General features: G+C 46.0%; 2 protein-coding genes across 6 annotated transcripts; both read right to left on the reverse strand.

Annotated features, from left to right (window-relative positions):
* Nucleotides 1-13: 13 nt before the first annotated feature.
* Nucleotides 14-11,621, reverse strand: baiap2l2b (BAR/IMD domain containing adaptor protein 2 like 2b). Of its 3 annotated transcripts, none has more exons than XM_064323764.1 (17): nucleotides 11,317-11,621; nucleotides 10,366-10,448; nucleotides 9,123-9,198; nucleotides 8,433-8,519; nucleotides 7,639-7,700; nucleotides 7,135-7,206; nucleotides 6,263-6,352; nucleotides 5,923-6,054; nucleotides 5,344-5,448; nucleotides 4,660-4,768; nucleotides 3,808-4,015; nucleotides 3,483-3,548; nucleotides 2,942-3,287; nucleotides 2,335-2,508; nucleotides 1,894-1,934; nucleotides 1,650-1,764; nucleotides 14-574 (listed from the first exon to the last, which is right to left on the reverse strand). In XM_064323764.1, the coding sequence occupies exons 2-16, from the start codon at nucleotides 10,417-10,419 to the stop codon at nucleotides 1,689-1,691; spliced, it is 1,698 nt and encodes a 565-aa protein (XP_064179834.1). In that variant the 5' UTR covers nucleotides 10,420-10,448; nucleotides 11,317-11,621; the 3' UTR covers nucleotides 14-574; nucleotides 1,650-1,688. The 3 variants fall into 3 exon arrangements, with proteins under 3 accessions (XP_064179834.1, XP_064179836.1, XP_064179835.1); XM_064323766.1 differs by lacking the exon at nucleotides 11,317-11,621 and adding an exon at nucleotides 10,979-11,246; XM_064323765.1 differs by lacking the exon at nucleotides 11,317-11,621 and adding an exon at nucleotides 10,873-10,994.
* A 550-nt stretch (nucleotides 11,622-12,171) lies between these two features.
* Nucleotides 12,172-26,745, reverse strand: pla2g6 (phospholipase A2, group VI (cytosolic, calcium-independent)). Of its 3 annotated transcripts, XM_064323770.1 has the most exons (18): nucleotides 26,597-26,745; nucleotides 25,388-25,590; nucleotides 23,873-24,088; nucleotides 23,418-23,598; nucleotides 22,800-22,987; nucleotides 22,368-22,464; nucleotides 21,583-21,765; nucleotides 21,257-21,365; nucleotides 19,680-19,796; nucleotides 18,009-18,099; nucleotides 17,452-17,615; nucleotides 17,066-17,216; nucleotides 16,693-16,829; nucleotides 16,030-16,107; nucleotides 14,955-15,109; nucleotides 14,517-14,684; nucleotides 13,896-13,969; nucleotides 12,172-13,245 (listed from the first exon to the last, which is right to left on the reverse strand). In XM_064323770.1, the coding sequence occupies exons 2-18, from the start codon at nucleotides 25,582-25,584 to the stop codon at nucleotides 13,101-13,103; spliced, it is 2,451 nt and encodes an 816-aa protein (XP_064179840.1). In that variant the 5' UTR covers nucleotides 25,585-25,590; nucleotides 26,597-26,745; the 3' UTR covers nucleotides 12,172-13,100. The 3 variants fall into 3 exon arrangements, with proteins under 3 accessions (XP_064179840.1, XP_064179842.1, XP_064179841.1); XM_064323772.1 differs by lacking the exon at nucleotides 19,680-19,796; XM_064323771.1 differs by lacking the exon at nucleotides 16,030-16,107 and having other exon boundaries at nucleotides 26,597-26,744.
* Between the last annotated feature and the right edge of the window lie 117 nt (nucleotides 26,746-26,862).

The raw sequence follows: 26,862 nt of genomic DNA on the forward strand, positions 1-26,862 counted from the left end.
TCTTTTTTTATTTTTGTTGCAATTTTTTTTTCTGTTGCCTCAGTAACTTGTGGTTGTGGCATTCACCTTCGACACAAATTTATACAGTTTATATACATACATATACTGTACTTGTATATGCGGTGTCCTCCAAAAGTATGGCAGAATTTGCTACATTTTTTGCTACATCTGAGATCAAAACATGAATATGAGACAAAAGTAACAGACAAATCAGCTTTTATTTCATGGTATTTGCATGTGTCCATGTTTTACCGAAGCTGTTTTTGGAGTCGCCCCATTTTCAGCCATGCAAAATTCAGTTAATGGATGACTGACGGGTGTTAACTGCTGCTAAGGTGTTTCCTTTCGCGGGGGCTGTTCACGCACCAAAGAGCAGCGAGCATCGAGTCTTGGTTTTAGCCTTTGTTTTCATCTGTGGGTGAAACACAACACACATAGAGCAGTGCCTCTTCGCCAGAGGCAGAGGGAAAAGAAGTTCTGAAAATCAGCAAAAAGTACACGTCCGTGTGTCCACATCCAAGAGCTTGGTGCCAGAAGAGAGCTGGACGAACACAGAGACGAAGAACCGCACAACCTGGGAAAGAAAGAGGAATGTGGTCAGTCAAAAAAGGTCTGACATAGTGCTCACTCTCTATCTCTATTTATTCGCCAAATGTGTTTGCCTGTGTTAAGGCTGGGGCCACTACTATGGCCAAACTGTACACAGTGCTAAGCCATTACTAAGGCTGAACTGTACCTAGTATTATGACACTACTATGCCTGAATTGTACATAGTACTATGACACTACTATGCCTGAACTGTACATAATACTAAGCCACTACTATGGCTGAACTGTACATTGTACTAAGCCATTACTATGGTTAAACTGTACATTGTACTAAGCCACTACTATGGCTGAACGGTACATAGCGCTAAGCCACTACTATGCCTGAACTGAACATAGAGCTAAGCCACTACTATGCCTGAACTGAACATAGTGCTAAGCCATTACTATGCCTGAACTGTACATATAGCTAAGCCATAACTATGTCTGAAATGAATGACAACAAATTCCATTCATGAAAGCCCTCAAACAGGATGCACAAGATGGCATGAATGGATTTAGTTGCCACAGCACACATGATGCTTCAACTCCATGATACAACTGACACAGAAGAGGGTCTAATGACATAATAACCTTCTTGCCACAATGTTTACTAGGCCCCACACGTCTAACCCTAACTCCTCCTTCTTTGCCATATTTCTTGCAGCTTTAATGCCTATTTTACTTGCACTACAGGATAAAGACATATTAGGCTCAATTTAATTACCCCTCCACCTCGCACTCTGCAAAATGATTGGATAGACTTCCAATAATTTAATTGTAAATAAAGCCAAAGAACAAAAGCCTTGTCTAAGAGAATTTTGTAAGTAAAACTCATCGTTTTGTGTTATTGTAGGTAGTACCTGCAAATAAAAAAGTTAATACTTTGGTTTATTATTCAATAAACGCACATATATTAACTGAATTCTCTACCTAAGGTTTTTTTTCTTTTTTTTAAACCACAGTATTTTTGGCCTGTACTGTAATGACACCAGGCATAGCTTATATTCTGAAGTAAACGTGAACCACAGACTGCTCTACCCTGTCATAAGAACAAGACTTCACCATTGTAGCAGCACAGCGGTGTTGTTGCTGTGGTGCACATCACTGAATCCGAGGGGCTGATCTGTCATTGGTGGTTGTGGGCCGAAGTTTCACCGTCGCGAAAGGATTCGTCCCCCTGTAAATAAGAAGGGGGCGGAGTTCAAGTTCGCCGAATGTCGTATAACGCTCATAAATTATGAAAAGCCGGGAATTGCTATCCAATAACAGAAGGAATGACTGCACTCAGAGAAGACGACATTCTAACCTGGGAAAGAGTTCTGGTCGGCCGTCCTGCAGCATCGCGCACTAGAAAGGACATAAATAACAAGCCGTATCAACGTCTGCCCAGAGGAGATATAATCACCAGCCCTAACTTCATTACTCCTCATACCAGAAACCCACCAGGGAGGCTCCCTCTAGCAGACTCAACGGTCACGTATTTCACTCTGTAGATGGCGCAGCAAGATTTACAGTTTGTTTGTTCAAGGCCTCTGTAGCTAGGGAAGGGCTCAGACAAAACATGAGCAAACAGCCCTCTTGGACACGACAAAAAAACTATTCTTCAAAAAAAAAAACTTCTGCCTCTCCATCTATGGAGAGTATAGAACGAGACATAGGTACTGATGACATGACAACGCTGATGTGCCCGGTGAAACCAGCGCTAAAACGAGTGATCTTTTACCCATCATGCAACCACCTTGCCCACCTTGCTGTCAGAGGAGGACTCCGTCCGTCTCTCAGGGGTGGGCGTGACCGGACGGAGATCAGCTGATCCCCTGCGTGAGGGCGCAGCTGGGAGCGGGATCTCGCTGTAGCTTCTGCTGTCCGAGTGGTCCTTCTGATCCAGTTGATCTGTCTGAGAGATCCTGTACCCATAATGCTGTGAGAACATAATTTGTATTACATGGAGAAAACATAAAATTTAGATAAAAGGTGGTATTTGTTTTTAGTTTTTTTTAATTATATGCAGAAAACATGTAAAAATATACAAATAAAATAATTGATTGTTTAGGCCATCCTGCATGGCCTACTACCTGTGGAATCAGCACCTCAGTGACTGAACAATTCCAGACGCCTCTTTTAACCATATCATCGCAGACCCCTGATCAGTGAGAACCCTGCTTTTACACCCCCCATCAGGGACTGAAGTAAATCTATTAAAGGGGATTATGCTCTGAGGTCTGAACATTTTATTACTGTTTTTGCTGCATGTCCCATGGCTGGCAGTGCACTTCTGGTCTGGTATAGACGTTGGGTCTTTCTCTAAATAAATACAGAGATGGCCATTCTCCCTTTATACCAGCTCTGCCCACCTTGCTGTCAGAGGAAGGCTCCATTCGTCTCTCCAGGGCGGGCGTGACCGGACGCAGGTCAGCTGACCCCCTGCGGGAGGGCGGAATCTCGTTGTAGGCTTTGCTTTCCGATTGGTCTTTCCGGTCCAGTTGGTCTGTCAGAGAGGTCTTGAACCCATAATGCACACTGGCCACCTTGCCATTGGAGGAAGAGTCGGTCCGTCTCTCCGGAGTGGGCGTGACGGGACGCAGGTCAGCTGACCCTCGGCGTGAGGGCGGAGCCGGGGGCGGGATCTCGCCGTAGCCTCTGCTGTCCATCTTGTTTAACCGATCTGTAAGTTCGGCCTGCTCCAATAGGTTGCTTGTGCTGGGGATTGTGAGGGAGAAGCCACTACAACGTTAAACACCATTGATGCAAAGATGAAGGATAAAATAAAAATGCACAAAATTGTCTGCAGTGCGTTTAACTCAATGCAGCACTAAGGGACACAGTTCATCATAGGGCAATCAGAACAGGACGTCTGTATGCCGGCACTAGTGGCCTTGCCCTATTATGTGTTACCCGGATACAGAGGATCGAGGGGTGTCTTCGAGGGGCCCAACGTAAGCGGCGGGAAACCAGCCATGACTGTGGGGAGTAAGGAGAGCAAAGATCCTTCACATGAAAACTGTGAGGATAGAGAAATAGAGAAAGACGCAGGCACAGATTGCAATTCACACAAGGAAGCAGATCATGCACAACGGCTGAGTTTACTAGTGTACTAGTGGACACACAGCACACAAGCACATGCATGTATGTACACTCACGCACACATACACACACATGCACACACACACGCACACACACACACGCCACGCACACACACACACACACACACGCCCCTCACCGCGAGCTGCTCTCTACACTGCCATAAAGCCAGCCGTTGCGGGGCTCCTGCACCATGACGGTCACCACCTCGTCCCGGGAGAAGGGCAGCAGGGTGGGGTTGGAGGAGGCGGGGTGAGCCACCAGCGCCCGCATGTGCCTGGCCCCGCCCATCCCCAGGGACTCGTCCACAGAGCTGGAGCGCGAGCGACTGGGCAGGGGCGAGGGAGCTGGAGAGAGAGAGAGGGGGGCAGGGAGAGGAGGGGGGGCAGGGAGAGAGAAAGAGAGAGAGAGAGGGAGGGAGAGATAAACAGGGGGAGAGATGAAGACAGAGAGAGAGAGAAAGTGGGAGGAATTAATAATACGCAGTGGTTCAGAGCTATGTAGTGGAACAGCAGTCTTTTGTCAAAGATGTGAGTATGGGTGCATTGAGTTGACCATCATAAACACAGCAAAGAATTCAGATAGTAGTGGTTTGATCTATTAAAAGGCAACTATGTAAAAAACTATGAAAACAATTTATAACATATTCCTTACTCATATACATGCAGTTCCACCGCAATATTTGTTAATATAGTATATTAGGACGGAGTGTGGCACAGTGGGTAAGGAACTGTGCTTGTAACCGAAAGGTTGCAGGTTCGATTCCCGGGTAAGGACACTGCCGTTGTACCCTTGAGCAAGGTACTTAACCTGCATTGCTTCAGTATATATCCAGCTGTATAAATGGATACAATGTAAAGTGCTATGTAAAAAGTTGTGTAAGTCGCTCTGGATAAGAGCGTCTGCTAAATGCCTGTAATGTAATGTAATTAATATAGTTATGATGATAACTTCTGTAATCAATTTGTCTGTGGTAGTACAGTTGTCCCACCTCTAGAGGGCACTTTCCCCAGTTGCTGATGCTCTCTGCCAGCCCAGCTGTACTCTCTGTCCTCCTCCCTCACTCCTGTGTGCAGGAGGGAGCCCACAGAAGCTCGGCGCTAAGGAGAAACCACACATTCCCAGTACAGTCATGCAGTGTGGATGCAGTTATATGTTCCTTTGCATTGTAAGCAGCTCTGGATGAAGCAGCCGACTACATGAATGTAATGCAATGTTATAAGGCATTTGTCTTATTCTCCCCCTAATAACCTCTCCAGCGCACCATTATCATACAGAAAGCTACTGCATAAACCAACCGCCTGAAGGGTCAATACCACACTAAATGCTTCCCTCAGGACGCACAGATCTATTTCACCATTTCACAAACATGCCCTCAATATTTTGAGACCCACTTCAAGCATACTACTAAAAAGAAACAGTATTTTGCAGATTATATATATATATATATGTATATATATATATATATATATATATATATACATATTATATACAATACTTTTTTTTTTTTCTCCTTTTCCAACTTCCAACTGTCATTTATTCATTTATTTAGGCCCACATCTCTGTTCTGGACTTCATTGTCAATCACAACACCCCACGTGGGCCTCCTTTCTTGTCTTTACTCCCCCCCCGCCCCCGCCCCCGCCCCCGCCCCTGCTCCTCCGCCGCTCCTCACCGCTGTGCCCTGGTCGGGGAGCAGAGGGCTGCGGGCTCGGGGTATCCTCGTCTCGCTCACTTTCTCCTTCCACCCGTCCGCTCTCTGCTGCACGGAGGCTCCTGTCTGTGGCACACATCAGAGCAGGCGCCGCGCGCGCGAGGAGACTGAGGTCAAAGGGCACGGTGCACGCGCTCTGTAATTTTAGTGCAATCAGGACAGAGCTGTTCATTCGTGTTGTGCCTCAAAAGGGTTTCAGGTATACTGCTGTGTGATAGGATACAGACTAAGAGTGTCTTCTGAACCTTTTAATCAGTTACATTAGAGGCTGAGTTGTACCATAGAGAGTATGTGTTGTACCTTTTTGATGAGGTATAATATATACTGGGTGAGATGTACCATAGAGAGTGTGTGCTGTACCTTATTGATGAGGGATAACATAGACTGAGTGAGATGTACCATAGAGAGTGTGTGCTGTACCTTATTGATGAGGTATAACATAGACTGAGTGAGATGTACCATAGAGAGTGTGTGCTGTACCTTATTGATGAGGTATAACATAGACTGAGTGAGATGTACCATAGAGAGTGTGTGCTGTACCTTATTGATGAGGTATAACATAGACTGAGTGAGGCCACAGTGTTTCTCAGCCAGGAAGCGATACCTCCTCTCCTCCTCTACCAACACCTCACGGTGACTCTGCCTGAGGAACTGCATGTATTCACTGCTCTCCTGCAAATACAAACACAAACCCACACACGCACACACACACACACACACACACATACAAACCCACACACACACACACATGCACACACATAAAACCACACCCACACCCACACACACACACACACACACACACGCACGCACCAGTTACACTTGTAGAGAAGCACACACAGTTAACATGGCGCTGCTCAGATCATCTACCCGGAGGGCTCACCAGCGTGTCTCTGTAAGCCCCTCTCCTCAGCTGTCTCTCCAGCGCAGCAGCCTGGTTCCTCACCTCCACCTCATAGTGCCTCCTGCTGCCCTGGAGGTCACATGACAGTGGAAACTTAGGAATGCACACCTGAACACATGCACACACATACACAGACAGACACACACAGACACAGACGCACAGACACACACACTCATACACGTACATGCACACAAACACACACACACACCAGGGCTGGGGTCCATTTCAACCAAAATTCATTTCATTCATTTAAAAAAAATCCTAAAAGTATATTATGGAGCATTTTTAATTTCATTTCCAGAACTGAAATTTAAATGGAACCGACAGCAGCACTGACACACATACCCATATTGCGCATGTCGCAAATCCTTCACAGGCTTCACACATCACTACTCTCTGCTTGGCACGTAATCACACCGTATCCACTTACTCCCTTGACTCGTGTACACTACACTACGTCAGCAGCATATGGTGTATGTGATAAATGATATGGCACAAGGTTGCACGAGGCGAGACACAGAATGGTCTACTATACCGGATAGTAAACCTGGTGATGAATGCATTTTCAGCAAAGTAACAAACTTCATTAATATACCACACACACGCACACGAACACACACACACACACACACACACACACACACAACACACACACACACATACAACACACACACACACACACACACACACACACACACACAACACACACACACACACACATACAACACACACACACACACACAATGAAGCTCAATATCGAGATTTATCAAGAAACTAGAAAGGCCTCTCCATCTCTGAACAAACGAGAGACAGAGCCTTGCTCTGAGGAGAAGGAATAAAAAGTCATTCACAGCGATGTAGTCTTCGTCCAGCATGACGTTATTGTCCATCACCTGCAGCACTTCGGCATGGAACCACTGGAACTACGAAGACAAAATGCGCAGACGTTGCTTTTACACAAAGGGCCCAAACACACTGCTATCATACGAGAGCTTTTTAAAAAGAATGAATGAAATACTGCATCAGTTTATTTTACATTTTAGCTAAAGTTCAGCGAAAAAAAGCAGCACTGTTGTTAGCACCTAACTTACATCTACTGCAACAACAACTACTATGACTAGTACTACAACCGTATCAAAAAATAAATATGCTAAATCAATAACAATAATAACAATAATAATAACAACAACAACAATATATTATTATTATTATTATTATTATTATTATTATTAATAATAATAATAATAATAATAATAATACTTTTGCATATTTATTATTAATAATATGCATATTATTTTTTGTTGTGGTTGTAGTACTAGTCATAGTCCCGAAGGTAAGGGAAGAATGAAACTCACGACTCCTCCCAGCTCAGCAGTGAGTCTTCTTTGGCTATCGGAAATCTGAATCAAGACGTCGCCTGAAGACACAAAGACACCCCTATATTCACTTTGGAGGACACATATGCAAGTGTGTCCACATCAACATAGGACCTTGTAGCACTTGGGTTTGCTTTAGAGGAAAATTGTACATTCTCTGTCATTCTTGAACAGCGCAATCTCATGAAAAATCAGTTTGATTGGATACTGTAAAACTAGATCTTATTAAACACTACTATATTAAGCAGGATAGGTAAATGTTCTGTACGTTTCCATGACAACGTGACAGTTGTTAGGCCCTTAAGGGACACACAGTGTCCTTACAATTTGGCAATCTAGGTTAATGCATGGAGCAAGGCTGAAACCAGACTCAATACATTATTTACAGACTTCAACCTGATCTCTATCATGTCATACCTCAGGCCATCACACACACACACACACACACTGTCATGCTACCTCACATGACCGCTCAGACCAGGAAAACAACACACACTCACACACACACACACACTGTCTTTCTACCTCACATGATCGCTCAGACCAGGAAAACATCAGTGCACCCCAGTCGTACATGTGTTCCCATTCTGGGCAAACACACACACACACACACAAAACACATGCACATACACAGGTGCACACACACGCACAGCCTTACAATTACACACCAAGTATGATTTGAATCCACATACACTTAACGGAGTGTCTGCCCAGAGAGTTTCATGAGTGTCAGAACATTATCTCAAGGCGGCATTGAAGGACACGTTTCTCACCCAAAGGCCCGGAGGACACGGTGTACAGAGCCTGCTCGCCCATCTTGGCCAGGGCACTGAAGTAGGCCTCGCTCGCCTCAGCCAGGGCTGAAACGCACGCACACGCATCTGGCTTCAAAATGTATTTCGGCAAAAACCCTACGATCAATTTCCACCCGCGCACGCCCAGCTGGTCTGTCAGGGTTTCATACGTGGCTCTGAATTAAATCAGCAACTGGTCACAGAGCAGGAACGACTGGGGACTTCACATCTGACCCAGATATTTAGACGGGACCGAAGGGCCGTTTGCTTGCTGGTCGGATTAAGTCTTTCTGTGACTGAGGGAAATGACACTTGGCTTTTGAAACAAAACGGGCAGTTGCTTTGTAAATGCTATGTAGAAAGATGCTATGTAAAAAGATGTGTAAGTCGCTCTGGATAAGAGCGTCTGCTAAATGCCTGTAATGTAATGTAATGTAATGTTAATGCTTTACTTGTCAAGTTTGTTCACTACAGCAAGCCTAGTCATCGCCATGGATGGGACATAAACAAGCCTTGTAATGTTTATATAAAGCCCCACCGCCATGAAAGATTAATGGCTACTCATTCCTACTTAAGACTCACTTCAAAGCTCAGTGCCTTTAGCATGAGAATTTGGCATGCTCTTCTGTGTACGGTGCACATGCACACACGCAACACACAAACCTTCACCTTGGAAAGCTTGGAAATAGCTGTTCCCCAGAGACACTAGCTTCTGCAGACCGGGGTTAAACTGCTCCATTATGTTCTGTGTACACAAAGCATGAACACGCAAACACACACAAACAAGCACACACATTTGATAATTACCACCTTCTTACCGGTCATTACATACACTTTAACTACAAATGAACAAATATCACACATTGCTTTCAAAAATTAAATAAATTGCAGTAGAACGCCATTTATAATGACTTCAAATCAAGCTACTGTGCAGCTAACATGCTACATTTAATTTGGCATCGCACTGATAATCCTCACTAATCCTATTCAAGTAATCCTCTAATCCTAATATTACTGCTGTTCCACTGAGCCGATGTACGGTGAAATCCGCCAGCAGCATCAAACTACGCAGAGATGAACACCTCCACAGCAATACCGCACTGCTGTGTCACTTCACATGAGAGCGCAGAAGCACATATTAAGTGCAGTCTATAGTGGCACAGCTCGAGAAAAAGCAAATTTCTCACAGAACAAATAGTTAAACGGTTGTGGAAAGTACGGATGAATGTATTTTATCGCAATGTAACAAAATTGCATTAAAATTCCATTCATTTTCCATTGTTACGGCAATAAATTGATTTCTATCACAATGATCTCGTATTACTTTTTAATAATGGATTTTTAAAAACATGTCAAGAGCATTCCGAAGACAATTGACAGAGACAAGCAGCTATCGGCCATCTTAGTTCAGTATTACTTACAGAGACGTGCAAATAATACTCTACAGCAATGCACTCAGTTACTTAATAATAAAGTAGTGATGCTATTTATAGCTATCTAAGAATAGACTGTTCCACAAAAATACATTTAAAAGACACTTAAAGGAGTTTAACTTTTCAGTAGTATTTCTAATTAATATATTATATAGCATGTAGCCTAAAACATATTAAAATGAAAATTTAAATTTATTTTGGTTTGAAAGGTTATTCGTGTTTGCAATGTGTTGTATAAGTTACACGAAATATAGGCTGAACGCAAACCCAAATTATTATCGGGTTCGAAGAGGTTGCCTACCAACAATAAAACATTACTTTTCAGGTAATTCAGTTAAACTAAATAATACGAAATAATACGAGAGTAAACAGTACAAACAATGATAATACTTTCACTTGTATACCTTATTATTATCAATTACTCTCAAATAAATAAATAAAAAATAATATAGAATATAAAATAAAATATATAGACTCACCGAGTATATTTTTAATGTGGATCTATGCAGTTGATCACTATTGGGTCCCGACATGGTGACGTTCAGTTGTCAGATAAACACTTCTAAAACAAGACAACAAAATTCATAGGGTACATTCATTAACAATTACATGTTAATAATGTTAATATACAGCCTACATATAACATGAATTGCATAGGCTACTGTGAAAGTACAGCATGTTGCAAACATTCAGGCTACCTGAATATTACCTGAAAATGATAAGTAACTACCTGATGCTGATAGTGAAAGTCACCTTCGCAATTATTTTGCGCTTTTACCTGCTCTTATTGTTTCCCTGCTACTGATAACTGTTGTCTGCGCACAACTAGTATCCAATAAATGAGTCTTTTCAGCCACCTGTTATCGGAGAGAGGGTTTTAAAAAGAGTGTGTGCTATCGATAGGCTACTGCCCGAAGCTGTGAATTATTTAGCGATGGCATGAAAGATAAAGAAGGAAAACTGCTCAACCAGGACCGTAGACACACCTGGGAAGACGCCTCTGTCTTGTAGACAACATACAATTGTTAACCTCTTAAATTAAGCACAAGAATATGCGTTAGACTCCCAAAGCGATGATCTAAGATAAGTTACCAGAGTTCGATTAAAGCCACCATTTCAGTTTCAGGTGGCTATAGTCCGGACATTATTGTGCATGTAGTCTGTGTCTTCCTGTTTTAGAGAATTAAATTTTATCTAAAGGCCATGATGATGTTCTGTCGTTTGTATGCTGCACAACCAGCTCGTGGCTTAAAACTCTAGCTATACCCAAAGCGCTGGTCTAGACCTTCAGCTCTGCCCCGAACGCTATCCTAAAAGGCCGGGGTCGTCCACACAACCATGTCCGCGATTTTCCTATCGGTAATGTAAACCGTAACCCGAACCCCATTCCTAAGGGTACTTTTCTTGCCTTCACGTGACTTTGATAGTACCTGGATGACGTTTGTAAAGCCTGCACACAGCAACCGGTGGCTGGACACGCTCGCCATCAGCGCGCCACAGGCCTGCCTTCAAAATGCCCCTGACAATTTTAGCAAAACGTTATGCAGTCCAGGGAGCTGTTACGTTTGGTAATGCTATGGCGTTCAACAATAGATAAAGATAAATACTACACACCAGAAAATAGATCGCGTTCTTCAATTATTAGTATCAGCAGCAGCATTAGGCCGCTATAAATAGCGTATAACACTGACAGTGTTGTTTATGTCTGATAATCGTCACTGTCAGCCTGTCACCTCCGCCGCTCTGAAATCCCTTGAAGGCACGCACGCGCCACCGTGTTCCATGGTGGCCAGCGTCAGACATCTATATATTTTCTTACAATATGTAATTAAGTCTTATGAACCCTTTTACGATTTACACTAAAAAAAAGATGGTACTGTGTCCATGTTAATTTAATACATTTTCCCCCATGAAATTGCAGTTCAATGCTTAATCATTCCATTGTATAGAAACTGGTGACACAAAAGGACATAGCAACGAGAAAAGGTTAGCTGTTTGAAGTTATACCCTTTCCTTGCCTACAATCTAGAGGACTTCCAGCACTTTGCAAAGTCTTCATTGAACAGCACAATGTTCCTTCTTCTACAACTCCTTTAGCGCAGAAGTTCTCTTAAATAATGTATTCCTATGTTCTGCACCCCAGCCTGTTTTAGGACAAAATAAACCAGAATGAACTTGTAGGGTCATGCTTTGAAACTGCTGTTGGAGACATTTAGGGGTTCACCCTTGATACCTTTTTATTGTATCTGCTTGCACAAACACGAGCACACAGACACACACACACATTTTGATTTCACATACATATTTAATGTATATAGTAATTTATTATTCACTTCATTACAGCAGCACAACTAAAACAATAAAAAAAAATAGTATTTCCAGAACACATTGTATCAAAGCTTAAGTGGTTTTTCTTAATTTTACGAAACTAAAACGACACATGTATTCACCCCAAAACAGCAAAAAAATGATGTTTCTGGATTATACACTTATAGGGAGTACAAAAGCAGCCTGTGTGTTTACGATGTGTTATTAACAGATTTATCAATGTTAAATTATTTGTACATACAACTGTAACAGCTTGTCATCACTGTCATGGTAACTCAAGTATCAGGGCAACCTTGTGAGAAAGACTGATGTGTGCCACCGAGATGTGGTGGGAAGACGTCATTAGTTCGAGGGTTTGAGCCATTTCACCTTTGACCTACGTGCATACTCCCAAAAATCTCCGCCAGACGACCAGTCTCTTCTCGGTTTCCTACTTCCCAGTGCAATTGTAAACAGAGGAGTTAGGTAAATACGATAAAAGGTGTATACACTGTTAGCAAGTCCCCATCATCCACCCGCACGGAGGACAGAGGGACGTCGACAACGTACGTTTTCAATGTGCACGTCTGTCTCTTCGCTTCCGGACAGCGATGTAAACTGTATCGTTTGTACCATTATACTGCTCCAAATGAATCACGTCTGTGTTCTGTAGCTGTCTGTCCCCCCCCCACCCCCCTTCTGCTTGCGTGCCTCTCCCTCTCCTTTTCCTCCCCCTCTGTCTGTCCGTCCGTCCGTCCGTCCGTGCATGCGTCCGTCTGTACATTCATCCGTCCAAACATGCGTCTGTCTGTACGTCCGTCCGTCAGTGCGTGCATGCGTCTGTCTGTACGTCCGTCCGTCCGTCCGTGCGTGCGTCTGTCTGTACGTCCGTCCGTCCCTCCGTCCGTCAGCCCTGCAGCAGCTGCTGTGCCAGGGCCTGGATCTGCTCCCGCTGCTTGTACAGGTACATCTGGGTCTCCCACAGCATGTTGACCAGAACCGCGTCGCTCACCTCGTCCAGCATCACCTCCGTCGACAGCTGGGGACTCAGCCTGAGGGAGGACGGGGAGGGGGGGAGGGAGGGAGGGAGAGAGAGAGAGAGAGAGAGAGAGAGAGAGAGAGAGAGAGGGGGGGAAGGAGAGAGAGAGGAGAGAGAGAGGGGGAAGGAGAGGGAGAGGAGAGAGTTGGATAAAGGACAGAGGAGAGAAGAAGGGTAGAGAGAGGGAGGGGAGGAGGGGGAGAATGGAGGGAGGGAGAGAGAAAGAGAGAGAGGGGGAGGACGGAGAGAGAGAGGAGGGGTGAAGGAGGGGGAGAGAGAGAGAGGAGTGCTTTTTACTCTACAGAAACAGATCCCTGATTGTACTGAGTGGTTCTAGTATTTGCATTCTTCGCATCGTAAAAGCTCTACTCCTGCAATGCTATTAAGCAGATCTGGATTACAACTATGTAAAATCATTTTTATCAGGAAGACCATTATAGTTCCTCGAAGAGAGGTCAGTGCCCTATAAACTCATTGGCTGAAATACACAAAGTATTACCAGTAAAGCTACCATGGGGCTGAATCACTGAGGGAGAAAAGACACATTTAAATTTAGAGACACACAAAAGGAACACTACTGAGAGAGGGTATGACGGTGGATCATGTTGACCATTACAGATGAGCCTGCTGTACGGCCGTCTGTTGCGTTCGCCGGGGACTGACCTGTGGTAGCTGATATCTGCCATCTCACACCAGGACCTGGCCCGGTCCACTGCACAGCCGTCAGAGTCAGTGCACTGAGAGAGAAAGAGAGGAGGAGGAGCGGAGAAAAGGAGAGGAAGAGAGGTTAGGTCAGGGAGACAGGTTTCCTCAGGGCTATGCAGACACAGCATACTCACAGTGACAGTGACACAGCAAGCAGTGTGATACACTGTAAACACATCAGCACAGAGTCGCAGACTGAGAGCACATGCTGGATTCTCTATTCAACAGCTCACCGACACCTCAGTCAGCCCACAGCAGATCACTGACAGCACATACAGCTTTCTGCACACTGCAGTACTGACACCACAGTCAGTCCACAGCAGCACTTAGCACTGTGCACAGTCACTGAGAGCACAGACACAGCTCTGTACACTGCAGGACAATGACAGCAAACACACAGCAGGACAATGACAGCACACACACAGCAGGACAATGACAGCACACACACAGCAGGACAATGACAGCACACACACACAGCAGGACAATGACAGCACACACACAGCAGGACAATGACAGCACACACACACAGCAGGACAATGACAGCGCACACACACAGCAGGACAATGACAGCACACTCACACAGTCCACCAGCATCTTCCCCAGCTCTTTGGCGCCCACAAAGGACTTTGCCAGCTCCAGCGGATTGGTTGGGCGGAAGACGTCCACCGAGCTCACGGCCACCTGGGGGGGCTTCCCTGTGCCCAGGGAGACCACCACACCCAGGCGCTGGACCTCCGCTCCCCTGCCCTGAGAGACAGACAGACAGACAGACAGACATAAGGACGGACCGGGCACAATGAAACTGCTCCCAAAGTCACTGAGACAAACTTCAATGTGTCTAAAGTGTCTGTGTGCAGAGGGAAAACAACAAATGTGCACTGGCCACAACTGAAGAAGAAACAGAGAGAGAGAGAGAGAGAGGGAAACAGTCAGATGTTCCTACATTTACAGCATATAACAGCCACCGATTTTGGCGGTCCCTGTGCAGTAACAGTGGAAGGCCAGGCGGGGGCAGACCTGAGCTCTCAGGCCCTTGTTGTACTGGTGAATCTCTGCCATGGCGTCCAGGGTTGGGTTGTTGGCCAACAGCCCCCCGTCCAGGAAGCGGCCCATTGGTCGGAAGTAGGTGGGGGCGGCGCCGCTGGACCGGGCTGCACGCCAGACGCACTGCTCTGAGGGAGGAGGAGGACAACAGGAAACCCCTCAGAATACAGAGGCCAGTGCAAAGGGTAAATGTGTGTTATGATAACTTTACTGTCTGAGTTTAGATCTTGATCTTGATCTTGAGGAAGGGAGGAAAATGGGGAGAAGATAAGATTAGGAAATTGTGTTTGGCAGCTGAGTGTGAGAGCGTTGTCAGCTAAACTGGTGTGAGCGGCGATCCCTGTTTCACAGGGCTCTGTAAGGTGCAGTAAAGAGCAGCTGTTCTCATTCACAGTGACTGATCACCAGGCTTTTCTGTGATGTTCTCATTCACAGTGACTGATCACCAGGCCTCTCTGTGCTGTTCTCATTCACAGTGAATGATCACTAGACCTTTCTGTGTAGTTCTCATTCACAGTGACTGATGGGCTCCCTGTGCTGTTCTCATTCACAGTGACTGATCACCAGGCCTCTCTGTGCAGTTCTCATTCACAGTGAATGATCACTAGACCTTTCTGTGTAGTTCTCATTCACAGTGACTGATCACCAGGCCTCTCTGTGCTGTTCTCATTCACAGTGACTGATCACCAGGCCTCTCAGTGCTGTTCTCATTCACAGTGACTGATCACCAGGCCTCTCTGTGCAGTTCTCATTCACAGTGAATGATCACTAGACCTTTCTGTGTAGTTCTCATTCACAGTGACTGATCACCAGGCCTCTCTGTGCTGTTCTCATTCACAGTGACTGATCACCAGGTGTCTCTGTGCTGTTCTCATTCACAGTGACTGATCACCAGACCTCTCTGTGCTGTTCTCATTCACTGTGACTATTTCTGTACATTTTATCTTGCCACACACTTCACATACCCCATTATTGTCATGCACACACACACATAAGTGTACACGCACACGCACACATACACACACACGCTCACGCTCACACTAATCACCTTCATCTGTCACCTTCCTACGCTTTTTGGGAGGTTCCAGTGAATAGCCCACTATCAACACATCCTCATCCTCCCATCCTGAAAAACAGCACTGAAACTGGTACACAGAGCTGTGCACATAAGTACAACCATTTTTACAGACACACACACACACACACACACATGCTTTAAGCAAGTAGCAGGAAAGTGACAGACCAGTGGAAGGCTGGGACACTTCACAGAGAGAAGGGGGGAGAGGCAGTGAGATAGCGAGAGAGAGAGAGAGACAGAGAGAGGAGACAGAGGAGATAGGAGAGAGGGAGAGAGGGGATGAGAGAGAGACAGAGAGAGAGACAGAGGGTGAGATAGGGAGAGAGGGAGAGAGAGAGACAGAGGATGAGAGGGGATGAGAGAGAGAGAGAGACAGAGAGAGAGACAGAGGGTGAGATAGGGAGAGAGGGAGAGAGAGAGACAGAGGATGAGAGGGGATGAGAGAGAGAGAGAGAGAGAGAGACAGAGAGAGAGACAGAGGGTGAGAGAGGGAGAGAGGGAGAGAGAGAGACAGAGTGAGAAGGGATGAGAGAGAGAGAGAGACAGAGGGTGAGATAGGGAGAGAGGGAGAGAGAGAGACAGAGGGTGAGAGGGGATGAGAGAGAGAGAGACAGAGAGAAGGGCCAGTGTTACCTTGGGGAATGGTCAGGGGCTGGAACGTGGCAGTGGAGGCATACGGGGGGTCCCGGGTGAGAACGGGGGGATCGTAGTTTCGGAAAAGGTGCAGCTCTCCCGGATGTCTGTCTGCAAGGACACTAGTCACCATGACCCTGTGCAGTACAAAGAAAAGAGAGAGAGATATTAATAACAGAGTTATGAGGCAAACAGGCATCATACAATATACACCCCACACATCAGATACAGAAACAGAGTGGAAAGTACAGTTGAAAAAATAACCACACACTGAGAGGTGCGCGTACACGCGCACATACACACACACACACACACACACACACCAGATATACAGACCAGGACCGTCTGCTGTTATCATACTGTATGCTGGTACCTGGGGTGCTGGACATCGGCCATTTTGGTGTTCTCCCCAAACTCCTTCTTCAGGAAATCTTCCAAGGGGGCAGACTCGTAGGGGCGGGACCCTCGGAACACCTGCTCCTTCATCCGGAAGTACAGACAGCGCAGGTACTCCATGGATTTACCTGTGCAGGTCAGAGACCAAGACCAAGAAAAGGCCCGGTCACGTGACCACAGTCCTGCAATCCTTACAGCAGCGGCCCGCCAAAAACCAGAGTCAGCCACAGCTGTCACTCATTAACTGCACAGCCGTCAGAACGAGAAACACGTTTAATTCTCCACGTGATAAACGAATGGACTTTACAGGATGGGAAAATGAGGGTGTTGAGCACAGAACCGCGGGCCTGCATGTAGTCTCACCGTGCACTATGGCCAGAGCCAGGATGCCCCCTGTGCTGGTGCCAGAGACCCAGTCAAAGAGCTCTCTCGCCGGCCGGCCGGCCTGTCGCTCCAGGGCAATCAACATCTGGATCAGAATCAGGCCCTTAATGCCTCCCCCGTCCAGACAAAGCAGCCTGTCCGTCCTGCACAGACAGACAGACAAGACGAGCAGGATGTGGTATGATGTGGTGCAGAACAGTTACAACGCCAAGAAAAAGGACAGACATACTGCACTCAGAGACAAAGAGACAGAGAGAGATGGCTGCTCTTTTGACTCTACAAAGGTTCAGATGCCTCATTATACTGTGTGGTTACAGTATGTGCATTCATAAGAGCAGCGCTCCTGCAATGCTATTAAGCAGATCTGGATTAGAACTATGTAAAATCACATGACTGCAAACTTCAACAGAACAACAGTAGATGCAGTACAGTTCAAGCAGGTACAATGAATTCTGGGAAATAAGGCTCTCTTTGTTCAGTCCTCCACTTAATGAATCATAAAGGCCATTGCTGTTTGAAAACTGATTGACACATACTTCCTGCGTCCACTGTTGAAACCATCCACCTCTGCTTTGCCATGAGCTATAGCCCCAACTGTGGCTGCCACATGTATGATGTCCTCAAATCCTGCCAGCCAATCAGAGAAGAGAGGAATTAAACCAATGGAATGAGTCTGATTTGAGCTGCACCCAATCATGAGAAAAAGTAATGGCATAGCACAACACTGTACTTTTATGAGCATCAATGAATATGCATTTCAATAATGCTGTAATCTGTACTACAATGTTAAATATTCTACTGTACTGTATAAAATGACTATACTTTCCCCATGCTGCCTTGAGTTTTAACTGTGTAACTATGTATTAACGGACGCACACTGAATGCATTCAATTTTATTTGTGAGTATCAAACCAGCATGCTGCCTTTTACCGTGCTAACCCAGACCACTATGTGTTTTGCCCCTCAGAAAACAATACAGCAAAAGGGTAAGAATGAGAACAGGCTAATACAAGCCTACATAAACCCCAAAGACCCATCCCCTTTACTTTTTTCCCCCCCAAGGTTATCTTAAGGATGTCTAAAGAGAGACAGGTCCAGGTTGAAAAGAGGGAGGGAAGAATGACTGCAAATTTGGGAATTTGGGATAAGCCAGGTTTAGGCCAGAGCAGTGGGACCGGTGTGGGTGGGGGTGGTGTGGGGCAGGAACGGGCAGGGCTGGGGGAGTACAGGTAATGAAGTGGAGTAACACTGACTAAAAGAATGGAAGTGGTGGAGGATGGGAAACGTCAATCTAGGATTAGCAGGTCCCCGCAAGTTTTTAAATTCCACTTATTATTATTATTATTATAATAATAATAATAATAATAATAATAATAATATTTCATATACTTTCATACATTAAAATGCTGCATACATTCAGACAAAATAAAATAAAAGCATATATCATTAAAACCAAAGAGTAAAAAAAATTATTATAAAAAACTAAAAATCATTATAAAAAAGAAAGCTAGTTGAACGGAAGATTTAGAAAATGTCATGAGCTGCTGCTTAAAACAGTAGTACAGCAGCAGTTGGTAATGCTGATTCACCTGATTTCTTAAGTCTCATTCCTGGAGCATTAAGCAAACCAGCAGCTGATGATCCAGCTGTTCGGCTCAGAACAAACTGCATGCTGACCGGCAATCAGAAACGCATGATGGAGCTGAGCCATTAAGAGCTGCGTAAACCAGTAAAAGGTCTTTAAAAATCAATCCTAAAAGACACGGGTAGCCAGTGCAAGGAGGCCAGAACAGGAGCGACGTGTTCAGATACCCTTGTTTTCGTTAAAATTCTGGCATCAGCATTTTGTGCAAGCTGTATTTTACCAATCATCTCCTTTGGCAGACCAATCAAGAGTGCATTACAATAATCTAGGTGACTAAAAACAAATCCATGCGTCAGCGTCTTAGCATCTTGGAGAGAGAGGAATGGCCTGCCGCACGCTGTATTTGTCACATGGAAAAAGGCACAACGAGGGATTCATAAAATGTTTTTTTAAAAACTACAAATTAAGATTTGAGACGGAACGAAAGCCACCAGCCAATGCGTGACACCGGTGGGAGGGAGGGAGGGAGGAGGGAGAAACGGTGAGGGAGGAGACAGAGGGAGCGGATGGCCGGAGAGGAGCTGGACAGAAAAATGGGGGGAGCAGTGGAATGGGGTGTTACCTATGCCCGGCTGAGGTGGTCTCTTGGTGATCGGGGGAGGGGTGTCGGGGGAGGGGGGATGACACCGCTCCACTCCTACACTACACAGCATGTTGAGCAGAACCTTTCTGTTGGGGCCTTCAAACACAAGCCTGGGGTTAGGAACATGCACTCACAACATGCACTTAGAGAGGCTGACACACGTATACACACACACACACACACACACACACACACACATGCAGTCACGGCATGCACTTAGGGAGGCTCACACACGTACACACACTCCTGCACAGACAGCATGCACTTAGAGAGGCTCACACACACACACACACACACACACATACATGCACATGCACTCACAGCATGCTCTTAGAGAGACTCACACACGTACTGTATACACACATGCTTTTTTGTGAAAAGCATAACACAAATTGTGTTTAGTATTTAAGGGCATGTGTGATTTTCACTTACTTAGTGGTTACTGCACTATTACACACTGCTGCCATGATAGAAGGTCTGCTATAGAAGCCACCAGTGAACCGACACACAGGGGGAAAGCATCTGTGCATGCACCGCACAGAAACGCAGGCATCCCACAGATGTAAGATGGAGTCGTGCAGTCAGCATTTCTTACATATGGGGCGACATAGCTCAGGAGGTAAGACCGATTGTCTGGCAGTCGGAGGGTTGCCGGTTCAAACCCCGCCCTGGGCATGTCGAAGTGTCCTTGAGCAAGACACCTAACCCCTAACCCCTAACTGCTCTGGCGAATGAGAGGCATCAATTGTAAAGCGCTTTGGATAAAAGCGCTATATAAATGCAGTTCATTTACCATTTACATCAAATGTTTCATTTGTGTAAACATGTTAAATGCCAATTCCCACAAAACCTTGGTTTGCTCATGCAAACACTTCAATCTAATATGTAAATAAACACACGCTTGAGAGTGTGCACTGGCACTCTTCCAGTTTGAAGTGCTACTCACTGGCCCAGTCTTTAGCTCATATGATGCTACATTACCACCTAATTATCACAAACTCTTACAGCTCATCTTTCCACCAATAACAGTGCGGCAATAGGGACTGGATTTCCTAAGTGTGGTTGATATAGCGCCCTTGTTCCAAACCCCCAGGGTCGAGCTGTCCGCCGAGGATTCAGTGGGTGGTATTATTTTACCTCTCTTCACACTCAGTTCGATAAAACACAAGACCATGTCTATGAACGCAATTCCACTGCAATATAAATGTACTGTATATTAACGTACTTACGCACTTACTCTCAAACACACAAACACACGCACACACATTGACACTCTTGCAGTCAACTTCCATTAATTTTGACAGGTACTGTCACAAGCTATAAGAGGTAAATAGACAAATATACATAAATAATATGCTTCATGCACTCCCTAATAACTAGCTGTTTTAAACATAAACACATCTGTAAATTTTTATTGCATGTTCGGGAGCTATGGCATGGAGTGAGGAATTCTGTTAAAATTTCACCAGTGCCTCATCTGCTGAAATTTAAATTTAAATAACACTCCTCATCTGTTATTTGTTCGTTTATTTCCCCCTGAAATTCGGCGCGGTCACCTTTGCTGGTCCGTGCGGCGATCAGTCCAGGGGTCTCCCCCAGGTCATTGGGGATTTCCACATCGGCCCCGAAGACAATGAAAGCCTTTATCAGCTCCATGTGATCCATCTGTGAAGCAGAGGGGAGGGGGGGGTCAGTCAAAGCTCTGAGTTTTCACAGGAACAGAGGACTGTTTGATACAAAAAAAAAAGAGATTCTAGGAGCTCAGTCAACACAACAAGCCTGTGACAGGAGGGGGCGGAGTCTCGCAAAAGGGAAAACAGGGAAAGGCCAAAACAGCGTATTTACGCGGCGCATATAAGATCAGGTAATTTGGATACTGTGCCTTCATGGCGAGGTGCAGAGCCGTGTTCCCGTCCTGGCCGCGGAGGTTGGGGTCGGCCCCGTTCGTGAGCAGCACCATGGCGGCCTCGAAGCGCCCCCTCTTGGTCAGAATGTGAAGCGGGCTCTCCCCGGTTTTGCTCAGGTAGTTCACGGAGCAGCCCCTCTCCAGCAGCATTTTAGCCATCTGCACCGGGAGAGAGGGGCTGGATGAGGTCACACTGCATGACCAGAGCCTGTCCTGCTACACAGGCATCGGTCATACGGCCTTACACAGGCCAGCGGTGTGGTCCCGGGGTTGGGGACGCTAAACTAACAAGGAGGTTGCAGTCTGGGGGGGGGTTGGGGGCGCACTTCTGTTGAACCTTTGAGCGAGGAATTTCACCTGCTGCAGTAAACATGCAGCTGCATAACTGAATAATGTTTAAAAAAAACAATGCAAGCTATACAGGTTGCCTCGATTAAAGGTATCTGTTAAACAAATTCACAGTGCTACATTAATAAATCATAAATACAGCAGCCTGATAGCAAGCTCAGTAGTCTCATTGTAATAATGGAAGGGATGAACCCATTAGCTGTTTAAGTCTACCATTTTCTCACAGCACCTCAAAGGAATGACTTACACAGCATGGTACTTGGTATTTCATATAGGTAAAGACAGTCCCAAGCTAGTGCTCATCTCCACTTTGAGTCATGTGATTATGACATCACACAGCAGCAAGCAGTGCTATGAAAGAGGAGGCGTGTCTCTCTCAAAGGCCCATGCGGTACGCAGTGAGGATGGCTCACCTCTGCGGTCTTGGCCCAGTGCAATGGGGTTCCTCCATACCTACCGTCCTCTGCCTGCAGCTGCGCAGGCTCCGCAGTCAGAATGGCCTCTGCGCAGCTATGAGGTCAATGCAGGAGGGGGCGGGATTACGTTAGGGGAAATACCAGTGACCACGCAGAAGCACTGAGACAAATAGCCTTTAGTCTAATCTTTGGCGATCAACAGAGAAGACTCCTATAAGATTACAACAAGCATATGACTTGTTTTATCCCTACATGTGACAACCAGACAGCATAAGAACCTGTGTTAATGACAGAAACTAGTGTAAAAACAACAATAAATCCAATCATTTCAGAAAAAAAACATGCCTGCAACATTACCAAGCAGCAGAGGCCTCAATACAGCTGTCTACATACTGACTGCAGGGGGCGGTAATGAGGCCAGTAGCTCACCCCTTCTCACTGTACTTCATAGCAGAGTGGATGGCGTAACCCTGCCCTCCAGTGACATCACACTTGGCGCCACCTCCAATCAGTGCCTTCAGTGACTCCGCCTTCCCGAGTCGACAGGCCACGTGCACCGGCGTCTCCCCGGCAACGTTCAGTTCATTCACACCAGCGCAGGGGCGGGAACACAGTGCCTGGAGGGGTGCGATGGAAAATGAAAGCTTAGTATTGTACGCCATTTTTATTGACAATTACTTAATAACAAAGGAATGCTCTTTCAGATTTTTTTTTAGCAGTGAGGATGCTTGCCAGTCGTATAGCTGAGCTCCTTCAGGAATGCAGCCCTGCAAGTCTTGTGTCGTTCTTTAGACATTAAAAATTCAGCGGGCGTGTAAAGCACCCCGCCTACGCTCTCCAGAGTCCTGACCGCGCACGGGAACAATTCCCCTCGCCGCTGCGGGCGCTTGGAACTGCAACTGCCGTTTAAAAACCGCGTAGCGCCCGGAGTCGGGCGCGGTAACCCGTTTGCATCGAGCTGCCTGACATTCTGCCGGTCTTGGCGGGACGCCGTGGCGACGCTCAGTGTGTTTGCCCTGTAAGGGCGAGGCGCCGCGCCTCACTGACCTGGATGATGGTGGCGGAGTCCTGTTTGGCAGCACAGTGCATGGGCGTGTCGCCGTTGCGGTCCCTAACGTCCGTGTGCGCCTGGCAGTGCAGCAGCAGCTCCCGAACGCAGGCCAAGTCCCCCCGCTCGCAGGCCAGGTGCAGGGGGGTCTGCCCGGCCCCGTCCCGGCTGTTGACCTGGCTGAAGGGAGGAGGGGGAGGGAGTGACACGGGGTGCACGTCAGGGGTCTGGGGACAGTTAGCGCTACTGATCTGGCCCCGTCGCTCTCTATCGCCTCCCACATGCCACTCATGATCTCAAACCATAGGGGAAACATGGTTACAGTCCCCCTAGAAACTGTCAAATACCCATCATTCCCGGCTCCCCAAATTCACAAGATGTCCATCCCATCTCTTTGCTGAAATCCCCCCCCCCCCCCACTCCACTCTCCTTCTCCTCCTCCTCTGGGCCTGACCTCAGGACGTAGTTGTGCTTCAGGCAGTCCCTCAGGCCCGTTTCCACGGCGATGTGCGCAGAGCTCCAGTCCGGATGATTGCGCAGGCAGTCCGCAAGCGTCTGCAGCGTCTCGGCTTTGAGCTGGGGGCGGGCGGTCTCGTAGAATGGGCGGAGTTTGAGGGCGTACTGAGGGAACCAGTTCAGAGCGTCTTCCTCAGAGGGCACCTGGAATAATCTGGAAGAAAAACAGGACAGTCACACACTGATATGCTGATGGGCTTTTTTTTTTTTTTTTTTTTACAAGACAACAAATAGCAGGTAAAGTAACATCACATAATAAAGTTAACCCTCTTATGTTTGGGGTCAATTTGACCCCATTCAATGTTTACTGTATCTAAAAATATGGTTACCATACTTTTTTCAACTAGATATTTCATGATTTTTCCCAACTTTATGGGGAAAACATGGCAGAGAGAGAGAACATGCATGTGTGTGAGGAGAAATCTCTGATCATTCTCACAAAATAAGGGCTGCACACACAGCCCTCTAAACCATTTCTCTCTGCATTTGTGCCTCAACAAAAGATGACCACCAGACAGAGGCGTATATTTTCTGCCACTGAGATTCTGTCACAGATCTTGAAGGGTGAAAGTGATTTAGATGAGGATATGTCTGAGACTGAGGATAATGTTGAGGAGGACCCTGACTATGTGGCATCCTCCTCTGATGATGAGAATGAAGCCTTTGAGATACCACATTCTGACCCTCCTTTTGTTTCTCAACCACCAATAAATCGTCCTGTCATCTCTCAACCACCAAGAAACCTTCCTGTCATCTCTCAACCACCAATAAACCCTCCTGTCATCTCTCAACCGCCAAGAAACCTCCCTGACATCTCTCAACCACCAAGAACTGACATGTTCACTTCCAAAAATGGAGAACTACTATGGTCTGGATCCCCAGTTGAAAGAAAGGGTAGACTTAGTGCTGCTAATGTCATCAAAATAGTTCCAGGCCCCACCAGATATGCTAGCAGTCATGTACAAGACATAAAGTCTGCATTTTAACTCTTCATAACACAATGCAATGCAAAAGGATATTCTTGAGATGACAAACAGGAACGCTGACCACATCAGCGCGTTCACACTGGACATTGCACACCCCTGGAACAGGAACGCTGACCACATCAGCGCGTTCACACTGGACATCGCACACCCCTGGAACAGGACTGCTGACCACATCAGCGCGTTCACACTGGACATTGCACACCCCTGGAACAGGACCGCTGACCACATCAGCGCATTCACACTGGACATTGCACACCCCTGGAACAGGAACGCTGACCACATCAGCGCGTTCACACTGGACATCGCACACCCCTGGAACAGGAACGCTGACCACATCAGCGCGTTCACACTGGACATCGCACACCCCTGGAACAGGACTGCTGACCACATCAGCGCGTTCACACTGGACATCGCACACCCCTGGAACAGGACTGCTGACTGCGTCCGCTCCTTCCTTCGTCACTCACCTCAGTGCAATGCTGGGGGTTTCGGGGCACAGCAGCACACAGTCCCAGGACTGGCTGGGAGGGTTTCTGTACAGCACCATCCGGCCCTCCTCCCTCTGTCGCACTTTACCCCCAGAGCTGTACTCTGAGAGCTGCACCTCCTTCACCCGGTACGGGTTCGAGAAGAGGTTGGACACAAATCGCCCCAAAAACTGCATGATGACCTGGTCAAACGTAAATAAAGAGAAGAGTGAAACTGCGAAAGAGGCAGGAGAATGATTCGATACAAGGAAACCTGCCAAAGAAAATAAAAGAGATAAAGAATGGGGATATGCATTTAGGGCTTTACATACAGAGCATACTGGATGATCTGGACAAAAGGTCTACCACTGATAACAGATTAAACAAGTTAGTATTTGTCTATTTATGTCAGTCACTACATGATAACAGATGTTGATTTAATCATAAAGAGGAGATAAGCGAGACAGTTAGAAAATTAGACATATGCCTATTTAAATGTATCCACCGCTTGAACTCATTATAGCAAGGTAAAGTGCAGATTAAGCATTTTTTCATTTCCACAATTTGAAGATGTGGGGAAGAAAACTGGATCTTTCTTTGCAACACACATCTTTGAGACTGTGTTGATTCAAAAAAGTATTATGCGTTCAAAGTTCAGTAAGATTATGTGGACTAAGCCTATCGATGAAGTTTTTCATTACGTATGAAGTTACTAATTACTCAAATCAAAAGCATTTTTTGATGGGGCGCTATTCGCAAATATATTTTAAGTGCACAGCTCTGCATAACCACTTATAAACAAATCCAGTCATATGTGAAATTTAGATTAAGAATCTTTCTTGATTTGGTGACGTCGAAATAGATCGACGAGTAAAAAAAAATGCTTGACCGGCTGAATCAATAGAAAGTGAAACTAAATGTCCAACAGAGCTACGCACATCGGCACAGAAAAGAGACATTGCTGCGAGCGGTCTACTGATTTAAAACACATCTATGCCAAACAGGAAGTTCGATTCACGAGATTCTCTTGAATTTATATGGAAATGTAAACATTCACTATGACAAGTAGCTACACAGGACTTGCATCTCTGTAAATCACTATGATAAATATTTGTCACTTGTGCGCACGATATTTGTATCACCTGTAAAACTTCACGCTCGCTGGCTAGCTAATCGCATTTAGTACTGGATTGACTCGCAAAGCCTTACCTTCTCGCTCTATCTCTCTCCCACTGAATTGTGACTCTTTGCTTTTTGACAGCGCATCAACAGCCGGGTGACTGCAACCAATCACGATAACAGATACACAGGCTTCGAGGTACACCAATAAGAGGGAGGTATAGTTAACTTGTCCATAGTTCTAGACCAATCACGTAGACGCTGAGTCCGGAGGGAGGGCTTTTAAGCAAAACAATGGTGACAGAACTGAATGACACTTACGTTGTCATGGATTGTAGCGAGTGGTGTTACGGGAT

Source organism: Anguilla rostrata, chromosome 2 (genome assembly GCF_018555375.3).
Source record: "Anguilla rostrata isolate EN2019 chromosome 2, ASM1855537v3, whole genome shotgun sequence".
In the NCBI taxonomy this organism is placed as follows: domain Eukaryota; kingdom Metazoa; phylum Chordata; class Actinopteri; order Anguilliformes; family Anguillidae; genus Anguilla; species Anguilla rostrata.